The 23,692-nt window shown below is 33.2% G+C and overlaps 1 protein-coding gene across 2 annotated transcripts in view; it reads right to left on the bottom strand.

The window, feature by feature from the left end:
* Positions 1-13,088, bottom strand: part of LOC119638468 (nuclear localization sequence-binding protein) — a 255,425-nt gene extending 242,337 nt beyond the window's left edge. For both annotated transcript variants that reach the window (XM_038035264.1, XM_038035265.1), the window contains exon 1: positions 12,829-13,088. In XM_038035264.1, coding sequence (XP_037891192.1) covers positions 12,829-12,935 — 107 coding nt within the window. In that variant the 5' untranslated portion in view covers positions 12,936-13,088. The remainder of the gene's footprint in view (positions 1-12,828) is intronic.
* Between the last annotated feature and the right edge of the window lie 10,604 nt (positions 13,089-23,692).

Below are 23,692 nucleotides of genomic sequence, written 5' to 3'. Positions count from 1 at the left end.
GTGGTCTTATAACACGGCTTCGGGACAAAACGAATAAGATTTCCACTCAACGCGATACCCATTGTTTTGATTTACGTTATATCTAACCTTAAGCTTATGTCATTCTATATCAAATTTTAGCTTAAATTAACAAAAGAAAAAGTTTCGTGTATCACGATTTCGACACAGCACAATACGAAGTAACCCTGTTACGCGACGGACGTCTGTACACTACTATTGGTTTGGAGTTAGATTTTGAAAACAAAAATAAATAGCAAATGGAACATAAAAATGTTTACAGACAAACTATGCGATCTTCCCCTTCACATACTCTTTTACTTTCGCAACGTTTCAGCTCTTTCATAACCCGCCTACATGCATACATATGTACTTCATCACCTATCTAACACTCAACATATGTACATATATATATATATAAGTGTGTGTGTATATATACATATACATATATATTAATATATAGACGTACATATCTATCTTCATATATATATACATATAAGCTTATATATACACTTATATATGTACACAAATCTACATATATATATATGTCTTTGGGGGTTTAACGTGGGTACACTACCTTATCGGTATAAACCCATGGTGACAGACGGGTTAATCGACGCCCTCCAAACAGTTAGACAATCCCTATAAGCTAGGAGCCTAAATTACGCAGAAGAAACCAGATATGTTAATTGTGTATGGCTCAATAAATCTACTCTGGTGAATGTTGAGGGCTCTCATAACCCCTAATTATTCGCTTTTATACATATATATATGTGCATATACATATGCACATATATACATATATTTGCAATCCAACTAACCGCCAACTTTGTTAAGGTTGAAACAAAGAACTTCGTGAACCTTTTCTACTCAACTCAGTAAATCATCATTATCAAGAAGAAGAAGAAGAAGAAGAGGAAGAAGAAGAAAATGAAAATATTTAAATAAATATTAAACACAAAAATGCAAATTAATAAACAATATCACATTGCGATTATTGTTGTTGATGTTTAACGATTAATAACAATCAAAAAATTACTCTACCGGGACGACGATTGGATATTAAATAAATTTAACAATTCATTAATTTATCGAATGAAAGCGAAGAAGACAAGCAAAGCAAACAATTGATGTTAATTACTTACAATGGCCAACACGATTGTGTGATTGTGATCGTCAAAACTATAATATAATGATCACACGCGAATATTATTATCAACAACATCATTTTCATCATAATGATCATAAATAATTACAAACATCATGAACATTTTTTATTTATTTATTTATTTTTTTTTTTGCAATAATTACAACAACGCTCCAAGTATTTCAAAGAAAATGAATTAAATAAAAACAAAAAAAAAAAATTTTTTTATTTCTTTTTTATTAATTGCATGACGACATGTGCGTAAGCGTCCCATATGTTTGTTCATATATGCTGTATAATATCGTTTTAACATGAATTGATAAATAAAAGCAAAGTAAATGACGCTCTATTTACATAACTATAGCACAAAAGCAAAACAAATTTTAATCAAATTTTATTTTTTTCACTTTCCATGAAATTCTAATAAATGTTCGAAGAACACAAAAAAAAAAAAAAGAAAATTTTTTTTTATATATGTAGATATATGTATTTATAAAAAATGCAAGCAACAGGTTCAAATATACATACAGCAATAAAAACAACAATAAAACAACAAAAAAAAAAAAAATAACGCGGAAAGGGAAAAAAAAAAAACTTTTTGAATTCAATAAATTTATGTAAGAACATTGAAAAAAATTTCTTGTCACTTATATTGCAAAGCCATCAATTAATGCACTCTTGATCGTTTTGATTTTCAAGTTGATTGTTATACCGTCCATCGCCCAATTAAGAAAATTTGTTTTCAGACTTTTTAAGAAAAACATTCGCAAAGAATTGTAGACTTTTGTCTTCATAATCGGTTCCATTTAGAATGCTCTCCAACTCCATCACATCTGAGGAATATCCCGTGAATTCAGGTCCCTTGAGCGAACCACGTCGACCCCTCGCTATTTATACTTTACATCAATGATCCTTCCTTTCATAATTAAGTTCGACCATATCCTGATGTAAGCTGATAATGTGAATTTGTTTTCCTCATTTAATACGGCATTGCACTGTTATTATGCCCTACGGCACTTGTCGTATAGGGTATACTAAGTTAGTGCAGAGCTAAAAGAAGACCCATCTTTTATTACATAAATCAATTCAGCATCCTAATCCGAATTGGTGTAAGGCGATATGTCCATCTGTCCGTTTGATCTTTGCCCACGTAAATTTTTTTTCAAGCTACACGTCGCAATTTTTAAGTTTTTTTGATGAAATTTTTTACAGTGACGTGTTTTGACCCAAGAATGAACACTATTGAAAATGTTTTGGATCGTTCCATACGCCATATGAAGTCTCATTCTGAAAAGTCGTTGCATGGAAAAAAAATTGCAAAATTGAAAATTTCTCTAAAAAAGTGACTAAGTACTAGTATTTCGCCATTCTAAATTGAACTGGCAGGGGCAATTTTTGAACCCTCTCTCATGTAACGAATACTGAACTTTATACGATAAAAAGATGCAATTTTCAATGCCCCACGATGAAAATGATATCACAATAGAAATTGAACCATCTCGACCTATTTTATGGATCTAACCATAATAAGAATTTTCGCGAAAATTGGGCCTAAATTTTAATATGTGAATGATGAAAATTGACCCATAAGAGCAATTTTATACAAAAATGAACTCTACAAAATTTGGACCATCTACACCTATTTTTAGATCCTGCACTATGTAAGGATTAACCTTATACTTTATTAAGTTACGTTTTAGTTTCGCTTCCCCATAAATGCGCACTTGAAAAATTCACCATTATATAGAAACAAGATATAATTTTTGTGTTCTAGAATAAAAATAAGAAATGCGTTAGACAATGTGTTGTAGGATATTTAATGATCGGCCTTGCCCGACTATAATATTCTTACCCGTTTTGTTTATTAGAATCTAGACAACTTGGTTATGTGCTAGTTGAAAAATTTTATGAAATGAAATCTAAAAAAATGCAAAAACCTTTCCTTCTCCAAGCGGAATTCACTTTCTCTACTGAGTATTCCACTAGTTCACACAAATTGGAAAATAAAGGTCTTATATTAACTTAGCGGTTTGACATATTGATACATCGAGCTATTTATAAATACAGTTAGGTTTGCCCTTGGCTTTATTAACCGATGATCTAGAGAGGTTAAAGCCGCATATGGTATTTTGGTAAGACCAATACTTGAATATCCCGCAGTTACGTGGTCTCTTTCCTATAGGTGCATTGTTGAGTTAATAGGGCCAGTGCAAAACCGATTTCTGCTTTCTGCCCTCAAGAATTTGGCTAAGGAGACGCTGCTGCCGTTCCGTCCTTATGAAAATAGACTACTTTTGCTGGTCTTACTGTCATTAGCGTAATGTAGACTTATTCGTGATGTTTCCTTCCTCATTAAATTAATAGATGGTACTACTAAGGCACATAAACCTTAAATGTTCCTAGTCGTTCTCCTAAAAAACTTTATTTTCATATAACTCTGTCAATATAGACACAACTTTGGTTTTTTCAAACCATTCTAACTGATATCGATAACTTAAGCTCAATATCCGTTTTTTTTGCACCTTATCGAAGCAATTCTCTACAATAAGCGAACTCTGCCTATGTCCCATTTAAACTTTGCTCTATTCGTATGATTCGTAGATAGAACTAAATCCGTTCATTGGAACTGATTGCCAAGTTTCTGCATTGCACACATATGCTTTAGGGGTTCAATCCTTAATTGGATCTACAGCCTGGTTGGGAGTGCACCTCAGTGCTAGATGTGTATATGCTTTTGTTTTCTTTTTCTCTCTTTTATTTATACATGAATTTTATTTTTATCCTTATTTATCTTTCTTTTGTTTTCTAACTTTTGATTATATTTCATAAGAGTATTTATAATAAGTGGATGAGATTTATTTTAAGACTCAATGTAATTGATTTGTATGTTCATGTTAGTTAAATTTCCTGTGTAAATAAATAAATAAAAACCTATTAAAGTAGTTCTCTTTTTTACTTGGCCACTTTCGCCACCCTGCTGCAAGTCACAATGTTGCTGTTGATATAAGAATCCCCTATCAAGATAGGCTTAGTATCTGAAAAATTGATTTAAATCACATCCGTAGACTTAAACTCACGTTCAACATAGTTCTAAATTTTCTCGAAGAAAATTTTCTGTACGCATTCGAGTTAATAAGCTAAGTACGCGTATAATTTTTGCGACGTTCAAGCATATTTCGAAATGCACATGTTAAGCCCACCGAAGCCGATTGTCGGGGCAGTTACCAAAGTTCATTTTAAAAACCTCCAAACCTTCTTTGCCGTTTGAAACGAACATTGAATGAACAACAGCCATGATTTAAGGAGGAGCAAGACCAACAGTTTTTGCAGCAAAACATTGTCGAAAACCTACCTGCTGCAAAAGCGGTGAAAGACTGATTGCAAAATTAAGTAATTAAGAGAGTTATATCCGGCTGTAGCCGAATCTAGCATAGCCAACACCGTTTAAATCTTTCACGCCCCATGCTTTTATTTATTGTCGTAAAAAAGTGAATTGGATAAAACTTATCTTTCATCTCTCAATTAATTTAGAATTAACGCATTTTACTCTCCCAGCACTTTTACTTGATATCCATATGGACAGACCAAGTCGTTGTGCCCCCCACATTTATTTCAGAATTAACGGATTTTAAGGCGTGGCCTAATCAACTCAGAATTTCGTTTTGATAATGTATATTCTTTCTTTGAAGGTTCCCTTTGGATGTTGCAAATTTTACAACCGTTCTGTCCGTCAGAGTTGCATTTTGCAAGTTTTCGCCTATTCGCAATAAACGCACAATACACTTAATCTATAGTGCAGGATCAAAAAACAAAGATCCGACTATGATTCACCCAGTAGAGCGTTTATAGCTCTCAATAAAGTAAGCACTTTACGTACTATCGAAAAAAAATCTTTTCCTCTTTTTTTATTGTGTCACCAATCACTCAAAGGTTGTCGCCTATTCTTGTAATATAGTGACGGCCGAAAGGAAGAGACGGAAGAGGAAGGAATAGGGAAGCAGTCGCAGCGTTAGTGAATGAGTAACATATTCGAATTGCGATCAGGTGCACTCGGTTCCGAGAGGCAGAAGTCAAGCCCGGACTAAGGAGCACTTCCATTATTATAGGATAGGACGAAATTAGGTGGAATCTCAATCCTGAAGGATACGAAAGGGTAGAGACCAGAGCCATGAACAACACTTTCACTAATAATATTCAGAAAAAAACGATGAGAGTTTACTCACCCTCCCAACAACTACTTGCACTCTTGACGAGCCACTTTAATTTGTTCACGTGCATTTCTTATGGGTTCTAAGTCGGAAATTCAATTATGTCGATCAATTTCTTAAAGCACATGTAATAAGGAGCCTTGTAAACAACTAGAAGCAGATGAACACTTCAGCTTACAGAGTACAGACACTCTCTGAACTGTAATCTGTCAACCATGGTATTATGTTTATCAAGAGAACTAAAAGAGAGTCTGTAATAAACACCCACTCTGAGAATGTGAGCAGTGAACCGTGGTATTATGTTTACCTGTGGACCATGAATTAAGTCAGTCTAACGGCTCAAAAAAATTGAATATTGTACATCGCCCTTAAGCCAGCAGAAGTCAAAGATGGAAGAGCAACTTCACCTAAAGTAGATTTTGGGATAAGAAAAACTTTCAGTAGGGGCTACTCAAGTTTCGCCTTCGAGCACTTTATAGTAAATTTTCTTTTTTCTTTTTTTCTTTTTCTCACCATTTCTTCTTTCAATTGCTTCGCTTCGAAGAGAATAAATTTGTTTATTTTACCTGAAACAAGACTTTGAATAAAAAATAATAAAAGTATGCGAGAATTGTTTGTTTTTTTTTTTTTATTTTATTTATTTTTATACATTTTTTATTATCAATGTCGTCTTAACGTCAGAAAGAAAACAACTTTTGCATAATAATAATAATAATAATATCTAAGTAGTATATGCATGCAATGCGCCCGCGAAAAATCGCTTTTCGAAACATAAATTATTATAAGGAGAATATTCTTTAAATAAATGAGTTTTACAAACAAAAAATTATTGATTGCCTAAAAAGAAATCTTTTAAAAATTTAACCACATCCTCTTTGCTTAAATAAAGATGACATGCGATATTATTTTGTTTACTTTAATTCAACTGGGAAACTTAAAAATTCCTTCTATTTAATAAATATTATATTTACTTTCATTTATTAAACAGAGAACGAATGGGTGAGACAGTCCATAATTTTTTTTTTTTTTTTGGAGACGACCTACCTGCCTAAAAGGGGTAGTTATAGATAAAGAAGAGGAAGAATTTGAATATATGTTTGACATTCATATAATCAAATGCACCCTCTAAAATGTCTTTACGGTCTCGATCAAAGTGAAATTAGTATTTAGTTATCCAGCTTATCTATTCGCTTCCCTAAGTCTCCAAAATTTTTACTTTATTCCTAATTGATGGCCTCAAATCAAATTGGAAAAAAGGTCTGAGAGGCTTACACAAAACTAAGTCCCTTCAATTCCAGGTATCGAACAAAAAAAACTCTACTTTACTTAGCGCAACGGTGATAGAGCCGTTGGAACTAGAACACAACCTCAATGCTGTTCAATCCATTGGATAAGAGTCGCGACTTTTCTTTTTATTGGAGATTTTAGCAAAGCTCGTTTTAGATGTAGGGCTCCGCATAGGGGAATACATAAGCAACGCGACCACAAAATCGTTGCCCGCGGGTTCGAAAATCAAACCATAGTTGATTGAGCCTATCGTGAGTACTTAATGGATAAAGGCATAATACTTGCTCGCTAGATTGCGGTCCCTTCTCTTCCTCTCTAACTTGTTTTCTGCTTACATTTCTCTCTGACGGTTTCCGTGGGATACGAGATATTCTCGAGAACATGCTCTGCATGTCCCCCTGAGTGACCATGCTTGATCACAGCTGCAATGAGCACGCACCCGTCATGCTACTCCCCCTTCCCCACTCCTTATACCTTTATCTTGTCTCATTGCTGTATGTGGTCGTCAACTCGTTACACGTTTAGGGAACAACCCCTGAGTGATCCGTCCTAATAAAAATTTATGTTAATCGATAGTTAAAGTTCTTCCTCTTCTGCGGATAGATTATTGTCTCCACAAACTTTATAACATTTTGATAGAGAATTTTCGTATGGTGTTCTTCTAGTAACTAAGATAAGTGAAATGTTTCTTTATTCGAAATGCAGTCTGGATTTTATTAGATTTCAAGGTTTTATGTCCGACTCTAATCCATGAATAAGTTTTATGGCCTTAAAACAAAAAAAAAAAAACAAATAATTAAAAAAACATTTAAACCAACTGGTGTGTGTAGAAATAGAACAACAACAACAACAACAACAACAACACCAATAATAGACTTACTTTACTTAGTAACATTACTATAATTAACATATATATTTATGCAAAACAAGCGAGAAATCGAGGCATGTAATTAGTTTCCTTACTTGCTTTAATGTTAATGATTTTTATTGCATTTACATTCAAACTCTTAATATATATATTTTTTAGTAAGGAAGCAAATAAGAAGAATAAAAGATTTGTTGATTTCAATTGAGTTTAGCTTACGTTAAAAGCAATTATTTTTCATATTAAGCAAAAGGGTGCCTATTAGATCTGCAATATGTTAGCAAAGCAATGCTACTACGTCATGTAATGTAAATAATATTGAACAATGGCTTCAGTGCGACGATATCCGCCTCTCTCTATCCGTCTGTAAACTTACGGTTAGAGTTATAAAATTTACTTTTAAACGGTATACACTTTTTTTATTATATAATGAATGCCACCATAATATCCCCGATGATATCGGTCCAATTTTTTATCTAATATTAATTTTATATAAATTTAAATGGAAAATATGGAAAAACATTATAATCGATCACGTCCTACCATTAAATATCCTACGCCGCCCTACAGTCATCCATGTAACGGCTTTTCAAAATAAAACGTTAAAAATGGCCTGATCCAAACCATTTTCAATAGTGTTGGTCCTTCGACCATAAAACCGCACGGTGTACCGAATTTCATCAAGATATCTTAAAATTGACGACCCTTGGGATGAACAAGAGAAAACGTGACGGACGGACAGATTAGCTTAGAAAGTGGTTCTGAGTCCACCAGTGTGGTAAAATGCTCCATATGTACCAAATGCTCCATACGTCCGTCAATATATCCAACTGTACGGGTTTAAGTATAACCGACAAAAGCGTTATGGTGGAGAATGTCCTATTTAAGTGTCCACGGGTTTTGTTTCCCAGAAGATACCTCTTAGTCGTATAATACGGTGATGGGCAGGAAGAAGTGTGAAACAACAAAGAGAAGGAGATAGCGAGATGGCCGCAGACTAGTGAGTACGTGCTTACTCTGCAGGTACTATGCCTTTACCGAGTGAGCCCTCACTGCAGCTAACGACTAAAGTAAAGTCTACCGTAGTTGAGATTTGAACCCTCGAACGCTAATTTGGTAGTCGCGAATGCAATTTCTATTCATGCGGACTTATGTATGGGTTACTATAGGAATTATGCAGATATTTTAAAGGGCGTTCAAGAGACAGCATAACTAACAATATATCATGTTGGATAATACTGAAATGCTTCACATCAAACCATCGTTACGATGCAATGTACCAGATGTGCCAAAGTTGTGTAAGAAGTTTCTGACCTAAGAAAGAATCAAGACTTTTTTTTCTTTTTGAATTTATTACATCTATATATAGTTACCGTCTGTTTAAACCGCCCAAATAATGCTCGTAGCCTACCATTGTCCTGGTTAGACGAATATCTTTGTTCTCTGAGAGCAACTCTTTGCTCAGAACGCGGAAAAAAACCTTTTGAGGCTTGGCCTTGCGGGTAAGGAACGTCCATTTTCGCTAAGGCAACCGCTCAAGAACGCATCAGTGCAAGAAGAAGAATAATTTTCTTTTCTTCAAATTTGATTGATTTGAATTTTTTTTGCCTTCAGCTTGTCAAGTGAACATACATAATAGAATTTTTTAATGTTTTTCTGTCCTTTTTCAAGACAATCGATTAAAATAACCCCATGACTGTGGAAAGAGTCAGAAAATTATTTACAATTTTTGGAAGCAGTATTTACAATATATTCACAATTTACTTGTTTTTACGACTGCCTCGTCTCCCGCAAATATCCCGCTTAGATATTCTTTTAGAAGTAAGTTATCATTACCTAAATTCATAGCGACATTTCTAATCCGTTAATTCGTATTTGCCAATCGTTGTTAATCTTTTTCGTCAGTCGCCATGCCATGTATGTGCACTTGGTTTTTCCTTTCTTTGCAATTAAGTTTCTAAACTCTCGACTCTAATGTCGTGAGAACGTTCAGTCCCTTTTCACACGACCCATACAAGAAAAAGGATCAAAGCGCTGAGCTGACATTTCGTCTTTTATTTATTAAGTAAGTGCCGTTTCTGGTCGGCTTTTGGCGTGTTATAGGTTTGGTAATTAGTCTGAAAAAGCTAGTTGCTCTTTCGCCTCAAAATTCATGCGTTACTGAAGAGATAAGGAAAAATCGTGATCGATGACAGGTAATACTTTGTACGGAATACGTTATAATATATCTTTTTACAAAAGAATTTACAACAATTACTGCAATGACTGAAAGTTTCATAAATTATCATTTCTTTCCTTCAGTTGGTTCATCTTGCAATCAAGGCTAGTGGCGAAAATTGGAGAGAATAACTGCCAAATGCCGGCTTTCCAAAGCAACTCTGATGAGCAAGGGAGTCATGGCCATAAATAAAAGTCAGACGCACGGATATCGCTGAACCAATTCTATATTTTACCCTATTTAAGAATGAAATGGAAAGTTTTATGCTCGCGCTTACTCCTTAGTGTCGCAAACACAATTATAAATGTGTGTATCACTCACTTATATATATACGTATATATATATATAAAACACTTTCAAAAGTGTTAAAATAATAATAAATTTATTGCGATTTTGTTCATTTTGTTAATTTCCATCCAGATCTTTACAATTGCAATTAGTTTAAAAAACTTAAGATTTAATTGGTTGTTGTTTACGTGTTGCGATAAAAACTAAGAAAACAATTTTTATTTAACTTCTTACCGATGAAGTTTTAAACTATTGAAGAGCAAAAGTTTGACATAACAGAAAAAGTAAAAAAAATTAAAAAGCAAAATAATATAGTTTTAATTAATTAAAAATAGTTTAATGACGAATGAAGGGGGAAGAAAAAGTTACTCAGTTGGCCAAAATTGTAATTTTTATACTTATCATATGATTTCCTTAAAGTAAGAGGATAAAGCAAGCATAATTATAATACCGTATATATGAGTCTTCCACAACGACCAACACACACATAAGGCATATCATATCTAAACTATCTTTCTAATACAAAACATCACATAAAAGCGAAATTAATGCGCGATCGAATATCCAGGGAGTGTATGAATTATCTAAAGCTTATTGTGGTTACCAATAAATTTTCAAATAAAGTGTAATAACGGGGGCTATCTAAGCCCCCTTAGCAGATTCTAAACGATCTACAAATTTCAATTATGGTAACAGTGGGAGCCATAGGACCGGAAAGCGCTATTGCAGACATCGGTAGGCGGAAGGCCGAAGGCTAGCGAAAGCCTAATATTTTGCCTTAAATGATTATTGCCATAAACGTGTTCTAGAGCGATTCAAACACCAAGTTCTGACACCTAGTTTACCAAGAGACGAAAGTGTTGCTATGTTGCGTAAATAGAACTTGATCGCTTTAGAAACAAAGATTATTACCTCGATAATATCAAGTGCGATAGAGCACTAGAACTCTACTGGAGGAATACAAACACTAAACTCCAACTCTTTGTTTGTCAGGAATCTAAAGGATTGCTGCATTGCGTACGTGGAACCGCCGATATTCGTCAAGATAAACCATGGTATTCTTCGCAGCATCGACCAACAAAGATAATTAATGGTGCTAGACTTAGAGAATGCTAATAAAGCATAGTCTATACTTATTACAATTGACATGAAATGATTGTCCGAATAACAGTTCATGGGAAATGGTTTTAATAAAAGCGTTGAGGATTGCTCTAAAGCGTGTTTATGTCAGTTTTTATCATGAATCCGTGAACAATATTTCTTTGCAGAAAAGAACTTTAAGATCATTTAGGAAACAAAGATTTTAATCTGGACAATTTCAAGTGCTACAGAGTTTTAGGGGAATTCGAACACTCTCTGGAACTCTGAGTCTTAGTTTGTCAAGAGTTTAAAGGGTCGCTGCGTTGTATAAGTGAAACTTGTCGCAAACTTGTTGTAAATCAGTGTTCTTCGCATTAGGCACTGACAAAGACAAACACAGACAGCTTACAAGGTGTATTCGGCACCTATTACAATTGGCATGAAGCGATTACCCAAATGGATAATAAGAAATAGTGTTAAGAAAAGTGTTGAGCACTCAGGATCGCTCTAAAGCGTATTTATATCACGAGCCGTATCTCTTTGCATAAATAGTTACATTGCGATCGCCATGGAAAGAGAGATCTTAACGGCGATAATTTCAAAAGCCATACTTTGTTCGTGCTCAGTCAATAAGGACATACCGGATATTACCGGACGCCTGACGGAACACTAGGCTGCGACCACCATATCTTTGTCCTGTCTCAATTCTTTCTCACCGTCACCGCATTACATGAGTAGACGACTTCGCGTGGGTGATAACTCCAATGTAGGAGAAAAAAAGAACTCCACAATTTCAAAGTAAATTTAACTATAAAAAACATGATTTAATCGGTTAAAAAGATCTCAAAATGCAAACATCTCTGACTTTCCCCCGGCTCTGTTAAGTTAGAACCGAAGAGAATATGAATCTTAAATGTGTGCACACATAGTAGTTCCGTACGTTTCCCTCCCTAAACGCTTTCGCCGTGAAGCAAAAGAAAGAAGCCCGGCACCTCTCTCAACCAATCCCTAACTGATCTGTTCTTAAAGGTTTTTTAAAATTGAAATAACACCCGAATAGATGGATGTAGAACTCAAAACTGTAGACCACGCCTGTAGTTATTACAAAAACTGATTAAAATGACGGTATATGAACATACACACAAACAATTTTTTTTTTTAAAATACATTCTTTTCTACTCTTTTACTGTTCTGGTAGCGAAACAAACCGTTGATTTAACCAAGTTTTTACATACATTTTTCATGAAAGGCTTTTTCTCTCTTTTGCCTCGAATCACTTTTGAAAACTTACGAAGAATTATTGAACTCTTTTGTTGATTTTATACAACTTTTTGTTTACGTCGCAACAACAAATAGCTGGAAAGTTTTAAGTGACAATAATAAATGAAATTATACATATATATATATATATGTATGCGAACGTTTGTTTATTTTTAATTCTCAACAGACGTAATGTGAGCTAATAAGAAATGAAAGGCATTTGTTTAAAGTAAAGCAGGCAAGAAATTGTATCATATGTAATCTTAAGTCGGATAGATTCTAAGTTTCATGGTTAATAGAAATTAAAAGAAACAACAAAAAAAAATGCAGAATATATGAAAAGTTTCTTCAGAAGATTAAGATTTAATGATTAGTGTAAGTTTTCCAAACGAGACTTAATAGAAAATGGCACCAGAGCCCTTCATCGACTAATCTGTAAAGCAAAAGAAAAGAAATGTCTTCCAAGAGAAGTACTTACCTTAAATTCGGAACAGCTGCTGCGGCGGCGGCAGCCGCTTGTAGCGGCGGTGGTACATTATACGGAAATGGTAGCTTAGCAGCTACAGCTGGATTCTCGAAAAGCATTTTGTAGAAAATTTTGTTAAATTTCAATTCAAACGATCACGGCGACACACAATAACACTTTCGCTTTATGCAAAAGGTAAACAAGAAATTTTCGTTTTTTATATTTAAAAAAAAAAAAAAAACAATTTTTTATATATATTTTTTATTTAACATTTGCGGTAAAATTATTGCTTTTAATGGTATTTTTAGTCAAACACTTTTTTTCTTCTTTTTTTTTATAATTAAAAACACTTTTTTTTTAATATTAAATATTTTTCTTTAAATCTTTACTTTTTTTTAAATTTTTTTTTTTTAATAATTACGCGGGCAGTGTAATTTGTTTTTTTCTGTTTTTTTTTTCTTTTACTTTAACAAACCATCTATTATATCGCTGCTGTTATTGTTGTTGGCTTTGTTAATAAAACATTGATTAAAGTGCCGGTAGTAAGGCAAATTGTATTAAGATTTTACGTATATATATATATATATTTATATATTATCTTATATATAAAGCACTTGAAAGTGAAAAACATTTAATTTTTTTTTTTTTTTTTTTGCTATTCTTCCTTGCATATATATCCTTTAACACATTTTCATTTAATTAATTTTTTAAAATCTAAAAAAAAAATAAAAGAAGAAATATAACTGATTTAGTATTGATTTTAATTTAAGAAAATCTTTCTTTTTTTCCACCTTTTTTGCTTTAATGTTCTTTACTTTGATACGTTTTGTTTTGCATAGCACTTAAGAACCAAAAAAAAAAATTGATAAATTTCTTGTTAAATCGATGACCAATAATGTCTAACTGACGATTGGTATGTAACGTAAAATATAACAAAAGTCAAAAGTATTACAAAATCTCAATTCGCCGCAATTTTGCAATAAAAAAAAAAAAGAAACAATTTCTTTTCCTTATATTAAAACAATAAACATAAACGTAGATACCAACCAATTTTTTGCTCTCGTATATCCACCCACGAGTAGAAATACGTACAAGCCTTAATATCCTTATGGCAAAAAAAAAGAGCATACTCATCGCCAGAGAAAAAACAAAAAGCAAAAAAACGAAACATGTGATTTTACTTGAAATTCAGTAATAAAAACAATTCTCTGCTTAGAGTAGAAAACACGGTATCTGTCTCAATTGTTACTCTCCAATTGTTTCTTTTTTTTTGTTTTTTTTTTCTTTTCTATTAAGCAAAACTCTCTTCTTTTAGATTACTAACACCTTTTCTCTCTTTATTTCTCTTCTCATTTTAGCATATTTTAGTTAATATGAAATAAAGGTAAATGTGGGAAAGAGATAATTATATAAATACATATATATTTTACACCCCCACTTAACGTAAAGTAAAAGCCGTTACCAGTAGAGAATGTTTTTTGTTTTGTTTGTATGAAAAGTTTTTTGTATAAGCAACAAATGTAGCAAAAAAGACAAAAGAAAGACAAGGAGTATCCACACAACTAAATAAAATTCAGAGAATTTATACAAAAACAACTCAACTTAATATCAACGTTAGCAACTCTGTGAACAACGATGAACGATGGATTTGCTTCAGATATACGCTCTAGCTTGAGAAAACGTGCACACGTTTTGCTTTTTCTTTTTTTGAAGAATTGTATTTTGAATTTTATTCTTATAGAACATCCATGCATATATGTAGACTATAATTTTACTGAAGACCATGAGATAATAAGTTGGTGGAGTGTAACGTTACATACGTACAGTCAAGTCTTTTTTTATGTGTATAAAAATTTATTGTTGTTTTGTTTTTAGTCAAACATCAATTATAATCTTCCTTTTTTGCCTTAGGCTTTCCAGTAATGCAAAAGGAATACAAAAAGGACTGAAGGCTTAGAGAAGAATATTGAATTTTGAAAAGGGTAGTACTTTAGCGTGTAAATACGCCATAAGAGAAGCGCAAAGTTTTGTGTTATAACAAATATATTCGTTATGACCCGTCCATCCGTCCTTGTTGGATTTCCTTATAAAATGTTCTCTTTTATGAATGCAGATTTGCCATAGTAGTATTTTAGAATGTGTGTATGTCATTTTGCCAAGTTATTTCACATTGCACTTACTCTATGTATGGCGAGTATACTCGTCGTCGCTAAATTTTTATGACGCAACTTGAATGCACATTTTTCAAAGAGGTGGACACAGTTAACTGATCAACGGGATTATATGTAGTTTAAAAACAACGTGGGCTTGCCTGCACGTAATGACAAGCTCAATTAGGTCAGTTAGCCAAGCGTATTAGCAAAATGCAAAGAAAAAGAATAAGAAAGAGATGGTTAACTTAGATGTCAGATATCGCATCTTTCTGTTATCCCATTCATGTATTTCACAAATGCTTCCGTAAAAATAATCCATATTTCCCTTAGAACATATTTATTTCAGATAATTTTCATACATAAAAAGAAAATTATATATATATATGTATATATATTTAAAACCGCTAAGTGGCCGAGTAAGCAGTGCCTCGTATAACATCTCAATGATCGTGCGTTCAAGTCTCAAGTGCGGTTGATTTTTACTACTTTTTCTTTTAAAGCCCCTGAGAGATCGAGTAAGCAAACTGTTTCGACAAACAACTCCGGGGTCTTGGCTCAACCCTCAAGCGCGGTAGATTTTTCAATAAAGCCGTTAGCCTTAGATATGCTGTTGCTTGAAGTTTAAAAATGATATAATTAAATATTTTTGTTTATTACTCTCAAGTTAGGGAGACACTGCTAGAACGCATTTATTATAACTTAACGCAGTTAACTCTTCTAATCCTTAAACCGGTTTTTGCTTTGTTTCGAAAGTTACAAAAAAAATAAATCAAATGAATAACAAAAAAAAACACAACATTATATCCCTTTATGTCTTAGATGCTAAGATTTTAGCTTGCTTCGCATGGCTTCCGTAGTAACTACATATGAAATTGGTATCCAAGCAGTAGGTATTCAGAAAGTTTTACTAAATCAGGGTAATCCAAACTGACGCACAACTAACTGCTAACCACTCAACCTCAGACAATAATAAAGAAAAAAAATATATATGTATATACATATATATAAAGACGAAGGAACAGACAAGAAACAAATACATAATAAAAGTTTTTTTTATATGCGTTCTTTAACAAACATACAATGTCTATAGAAGACATGCATTTGAAAAAAGCCAAAGTCTAAAACACACACGCACACATGTCGCAAAATAATACAGCTTCCGTTTTGAGTCGTGAACAGAAATGGCGTAACAAAATGAACAACGCAAAAAAAAGGTAAAGAAATACAAAAAATAACAAGAACAAAACCAACAGAAACAACAATAGCAGAAAATGGTAACAAAACAGTTGTTAACAAAAAAAAGTAAAAATATATAAATAAAAAAAATTCTCATCATAATTCTAGCACCTTTATAATGTAATTTAATTTTTTATATAACACCAGATATTTTTCGCTTTGTTTTTAAGCACGGCTCAAAGGAAATAATACGCTTTTTTAATTTTTATTTATATTTTTCAGATTTTTACTATAACATTGTATGTAATTTATTACAAATGCACGCTATATGGATTTTATTTTTCTGTAATTATTTTTGTTTTTGTAATTTAACATAAAAAACGGAAAACAAGTTGACGCGCTTTAATGTTTGCTTATAATAAGAGTCACCATGAAACTGAAATCTTATTGCAAGCCAGTTAAGCGAAAATAAAAACAAATTTCCAAAAACAATAACGTTTACGTTTTGCTTGTATATGCTTTTACTTTAAACATCAAACAAACACACACTTAATATTCGCAGCAATGACAGAATGAAAAGCAAAAGCAAACCTCACGCATTAATATTAAGAGCACCATTTAGTACCAATCAAAATAAAAACAAACATTTGGCTGAGTTTGCTGTCAAAAAAAAAAACAAAAAAAAACATGAAAAGAATTGGCAAAAGAAAGAGAGTATATAGCATCACTAAAAGAGAGTTTTTGCTTTATTAGTTGAGGTTGAGTACACAAAAATATAAAATAGAGATATATTCTTGTTGATGCTATATAAGCTATAACGCTCTCATTTAAACGAAAATTTTCTCTCCATTATTTTGCAAGAACAAAGACAAATGTGACGCTAATATTGGCAATATTTTGGGACCCGACAAAAAAAATGCTTTCAATTTCACCGCTTCAGGATGTCATCTCTTGCCCTAGACGCGTTTTGAAGTAAAATATCGATAATTAAGTAAGCTAAATAACAAAATATATATACATAATAAAGTAAGAAGATCAATGTTTACCGGCAGTGTTGTAGAGGAAAATAATAATGCTGTTTTTATTGAATTCACTTTTTTCTTTTTTTCGCTTTCGCTTTACATAAATAATAACTGCTAAATAACAGATGCACTCCGTTTGAAAACAACGAAAAGACTTTTTTTAATATCTTCCACGCTTTTGCTTAAAAAATTAATGCTACTTTAAATAAGAATAAAATGTTCTTCTCCAATTTTCACTTACTCTCATTTTGTCCGCACAAATCTCTTTATTATTTTAAATTGTTTACATATATTTTGTTAGTAAAGGCGAATTCTCTCAAAAGACGCCAACCGCTTTCTTTATGCAAGTGCGAAAGGAATCAATATATATGTAATAGGAACGAATCAATGAAAATAGTTTCATCTCTTTCTGACTATAGTAATTTTTAACACTAAGTGTGGTAGCAGTAGTAGTAATAGTAGAAAGAAACGAATATGTGAGAAGAGTTTAGTTTGCTAAAGAATCATATAAACAGGGTAATTAATTAAATTATTCAATGAAATCGTAATGGATATACATATGTTTTTTAATTACAATTTGCGCAATTTCATTTAATTTCTTTTCAACGAATATAGGACGTGAAAAGTCTACCATTTTATTTATTCTTGCAGAGTATGACAGAGACGTTAAAAAATGTTTAACTTGTCAAAATGATCCGATTTAAAAAAAAAAAAAATACATGGAGATGGCGCACTTGCAATTTGTGCTACAATGAGAAACAAACGAGCCAGGCTCTTTATATTCGCCATAGTTGGGCTGAAAGACGGGTTTTAAAAGGATTTTACAGAAATTTTGAACAAATTATTATTCTCTACACCACTTTTGGTACATGGATATATTATGTTAGTGCGGACGTATGCAACACGCAGAAGCGCTTAAGATGGACGCACCTTTTATTATACCGATCAATTCAGATTATGATTCTGCGCCTTTCTGTCCGTCTGAGGAATGTCCATGCATATTCGCGTTCAATCTACAAGTCCAAGTATAATGCTTTCATCTATTTTCTTAATAAATAACATTTTTTTGCTTCTGTTTAAAAAAAAAAAAAATTTAAGTTCTTAACAAATCCAAAAAAAACTGCATTCCTATGAATAATCTAAATTAGTTACATCTAACCTATGTAAAACAAATAAGAACAGTATAGTCAAACAGCGCCGACCATTGCACATCCTACACCATTTGGCCGGGTGCAGTTATTCGCTTGATTTGACAATATTACTCCAAAAGGCACAAATTATTGTCATGAAAGTTCGCATATTGGAAGGTTAAGAGTTTGCGCTAATATATGTTGGGATCCAAAAGAAGACTTGCGTGATCCAAATTGCCTAATTTTTTTACTGAAACGCTATTATGACTTAATTTTCATAATAAAATATTAAAACTTTTTTCCTTTATAACGTCTTTTCAGAATAGGGCGTTATAAGGAGACTGGTCGAATCATTTTCAATACCGTTTGTTCTTGGGCAAAGTAAGCCTGTGTACAAAATTTCATTAAAATATCTCGAAAACTGCGACCTGCAGCTTGAACACAACTTTGCATGAACAGACATCAGACGGTCAGACGGACAGAGAGGGTTAAATCGATTTAGAAAATGATTATGACTCGTTTGGTATAATAAAAGATGGGTCCATTTTAAGCCCTTCCGGATGTTAAATACATCCGCACTAAATATACCCAGTATTCACAAATAGTGTGGAGTGTAATAAAATGGATATAATCAAATGCGGGAATAAACATAAATCTTATTAGAAATTATCGACTATTATTGTAAAGCTAAAAACCAAAAACTATCATTCTTTTTAATCGAAGAAGAGAGCATACCTATCTACACATATACAATGATAGAGTTTTTTCTTTCTAAATGGGGAACGGATATGCTCTACACATGTCTTTATGATTCTCTTTATATAGAGACTATGTCAGATGATTTAAATCTTTACCCTTGGTTTTAAGTCTAAATCAAAATATTACTAGAATTGAATACAAAGGAAAGCTACGTATTAATACATCATTGGAATTGAACAACAAAGGCATTTATGGACATAGCACATAGATAGACATAGAGCATAGAGTTTTTCTCTTTCTACGGAAACGGATGCACTTTATACGTTTTACTTGGCAAATTTCTTTGATTTTAGAGAACGAGATCGAAAAAGAGAAGATTGTGATCCTCTTTTCTGAAACCATTTTCGCTTAACTGTAATTTAATGAAAACGCTAACTCTATAATGCTTGAAAAAATTGAAACGTAGCACTGCATAGTAAGGGTTGTCCATTTCATTCGTCTTATTTGCATCAAGTCGCTTTCATTGTAGAAGCCTTATATAAAATTGCGCAGATTAAACACTAAAAGGCCTAAGTAGGCAATCAACTGCTTTCTTTTGTGCTCCTACTACTTTAACAAACTACATTTTCTCTCTACAATGTATTACGTCTTCATAATCCCATACATTACTAATGATAAATATATATAAAGTTTGCGCGATTATTTGCAGTACTTAAAGTGACTTGAGACAGACCTACTTATTATTATACATCAATCAATTCAGAGTTAAATTTTTGAAATAATTCAATTTTATCTGTCCGTCCGTTCGTTTGCCCATATGAGTTTAACCAACAAGCCAACTTTTAGCAACTTTCAAGATATTTATATAACATTTTTTATGCTTAAATGCTTTGGTCCATGTATCAATGTTATAAGAAAAACATTTTCTCGAGCACTCCGTAACATTCCTTTCATAAAAAAATCTTTGTATAAAGAAATATTATTGCTGTCCTTTCAAAAAAAAAAAAAACTTTTTATGAAGAATAATCGCCAACTTTTAACATTTCTCGCAGGTATCAAAAAAAATAGTATTAAGGCATAATAAATAAATTGGGAGGAATTTAGACCTTGTTGGACCACTTCTCACATGCATATTCTCACAAAACATACGCCTTTTTGCCAAAGCGGGGTCCAGTAAGTTAATTCAGCGCAGCCGTTGTGCATATAAATGTTCTTTGATAAGCTTGAACTATTTAGGTCTATTTCTCACACCTCTTCATATATGAGACATGTAATGAAAAGGCAGTCTTAATATTCGGGGCCCTTCTCAAGTAAGATTTTCACCGAAAAGTAAGGAATTTTTGGGCTTTTTGACAAATGTAAGTGAATCAACATATTAGGCAACGCCGGCTTTGCCCCGACTTGTTTTCAGTATGGTTCTCTTTGTATAGCCGAAGAAATAAGCTAGAGTAGGTAAGAACCGCGACTACCAAGTCTGTGTTCGCGTCTTGAAATCTCAATGCAGTAATATTTTCTTTAATCGCAGTATTAGTGTATTGTTGGTCGTTAAAGGCATAACTGCTACCGATTGTGCCCACAACCATTGGGCTTTGACCATTTTCCTATTTCTTGCTCTTTCCTTACTTCTTTCGAAACATCACCACAATACTATGGATAGCGGGTACCCTTGACTGATTGGTAATAAAACTAAAAAAAAAAAAAATTTAAACAATTAAAAAGCAAGAAGTTGCTCTCGACGGTGGGAAGACCAAGATCTCGTGTTCGTTTTAGGTTAAGTTTTTATTCTTTATATACATAGGAGGTTGCAAAAATCTTGACAATTTTTTTACTTGGAAAAAATCGGTGCAGTATATATTAACGAAAATTTTTCCATCATTTTTTACAACATTTTACCAGATTTCTGGCTGTATCACGATAGCGTGTCGAAAAAACTTATATTGATTTGACAGCGACCCACCCAACGACCCATTTTCGCACTTCTTAAACTTTGTGGAACCGCGCATCAAGCCATGCTGCATCGATCTGACCAGGTGGTTATCGCAAGGCGCCATTTTGTGGTAAATGTGCTGGGGAGACCATCAACTGAGACACTATTCTTGTGTATGAATGTTCTTCGAGTTGGTTTGACGCGGTTTTCGTCCAATAAGTTCTCTAATTCATTGTTTTCGAGCTTTTCTGGTCCTGCAGGCCGCTTTTTGCCATTGACATCAAAATCCCAACTTTTAAATTGCCGCAACCAAAATTGCCAATTAGGATATAATCGAGCAGCATCACCATAAACTTCTGAAAGTGTTTGGTGGGCTTCGGCAAAATATTTCTTCAAGTTAAACAAGAACAAAAATGAATGTCAAATATGCAATTTTTGGGGTTCCATGATTAGCGTCGGCCTACGCTGAATAAATCAATAATACTAAACGGAAAAGTGTTATTTTTTATAACATGGAATTCAACTGTTATGCACCCTGGTATTAACCATTTTTTTATTTTTTTTACATGTAGAAGTTGCTGGCGAAAATTTTTCCAAACCTTCTAAAATTAAAATATATTTTAAATTGATTTTATTACGCTATTTTAACAAACTATCAAATGAGAATCAGCTTGGAATCAGAAGGAAGGAGAAATCAGTTGATATGCTTTCGAATGGGATTGTCAGCCAATTGTGAAGGACAGGCTTCGAAGGAATGTTTAGAGCACTTTCTTTTTCTATGCGGTTTGGGCTGCCATGATGAATAAAAAGTAAGTGATGATCTGTGCGAATCCGCTTGCCTGCCGGGAATCGTGAAGATAAAGTTTTGATGAGGACTGAAGGCTTAAGCTGGAAAACAGATATGTAAGACTAAGCAGACGAACGGTCGTGCAATAGCAATAGTATAAACTTTAAGGTACGACTCATTAACTTTATATGTAAATATAGTTATCATATTATTAGGACCACATGGGTCACTTGAACTCACTCAGGAATTATACGAACTAGTTTTACTTCTAGTTGACAATTTCGACTCATCACAATTTATGAATTGAAAATGGGTTCTGTTAATTTACTTACATCGGGGTATTAACGAAGGACATGCTCAGGTCAGGATAAGTCTTGTCTATTATTTGGTAAAACTGAATGATTGCATAGCTCGATGAGCTAACACAAGCAAACAAGAGAGAAGGTAAAAAAAAACTAGACCCTAAAAATTCTTGTTCAGGAATTGTTATTGTCGTAATGAAAAGCCTATGACCGAACAATCAGATTACATTCCTATTTGACGACCGAATTACTTGAGACTTCTTTTTATTACTTACCATATTATCGTATGTTACGAAATAATAATCTCCAAACAATGTTTCTTTTGTATCGAAATTTCGTATTGATCTGACTTAGCTCGAAATATATGCCCGATTGCATTAAGAAAAGTAATGTATCGATGCCAACAAAAGATTTAAGTTAAGTCGTTCATTTTCATCCTTAAAATGTATCCCGAAATAGTTACATACAGGAAACATTACCAGCGATGAACTCATTGACGTTTTTCGCCTTTGCATGCATAACCAGTCAATGACCTTCCGTATGCGATGTAAGTGTTGCGAAAACTGTGCGCTGAAATATTTGCCAACTTTAAGCCTTCTGCGAAGACAAAACATATAACCATCCGTACAGTGTGCTCTAATAATACCTTGAAAGTCTATAAATTACTTAAATCAAATGCAAATAGAGTTTCAGGCGAAACAATAACACAGCAACAACAACAACAAACAAAAACGACAAAATTTTATAATCGGGTAAAGGCGAATAATTAAATACCCTATATGATTATTACTAATAGAGTATTCCGTCTACCTTTGTCATCAAAATCAAAAAAAAGTTGTTCTCTTTTTTTAATGAAAAAACACTAGGGATTTCCTCTCCATGTGGAGACAGAATGGACAGAATGGAGGTCAATACGAAGTGCGCGGAGTGGGGAGTAAGAGAGAGATAGAATATATGAGTTATTCCCCTAATCACTTAGTCTTAGGTCTTTAATGACGGAGTCTTTAGCATAGGCTACGAGCAACCGTAATTAAAATGCGATCCTCTACCACGCTGAGAGACTTATTCCCCTTACGCCGCCTTAATCGACGCGCTTCTTGCGGGCTTAACTCTGCAGAAGGATCCAAAAAATGGAGCCATGCACATCAAACTTAGCATGGTAAGTTTATGTGTCGTACCACTTCGCGTCTATTCTGCACCACTTATGGTAAATATACATTAGGTTTGTGGAGATATACGAATGACCGAACATATTTGACTTAGACTCAGCTTTTATTTCACTGGTCTATTCTGATTTATTTTCTGTGGGAATATACGAAACACCGCGAGGACTTGAGGTAAATCCAATTTTTATTAAATCAGTTGACCCGGACTATTTTCTGTGGGAATATGCGAAGCACCGTAAATATTTGATCCAGCTTTTAGTACACCGGTCGATTCAGATTCATTTTTTCCGGGAATATACGAAGCACCGTGAAGATTTGATCTAGCTTTTAGTTCAGCGGTCGATTAAGATTCATTTTCTGTGGAAATAGAAGTGGCATCGCGAAGATTTGAAGTAGATCCAGTTCTCTATGGGAATACACAAAACACCATGAGGTAGATCCAAATTTTATTTCAAGGATCCATTTGAATCCATTTTCTGTGGGAATATACGAAGCACCGTGAAGATTTGATCTA

Source organism: Glossina fuscipes, unplaced genomic scaffold, assembly GCF_014805625.2.
Source record: "Glossina fuscipes isolate IAEA_lab_2018 unplaced genomic scaffold, Yale_Gfus_2 90, whole genome shotgun sequence".
NCBI classification, from domain to species: Eukaryota; Metazoa; Arthropoda; class Insecta; order Diptera; family Glossinidae; genus Glossina; species Glossina fuscipes.
This window is presented reverse-complemented; position numbering and strand designations above follow the sequence as displayed.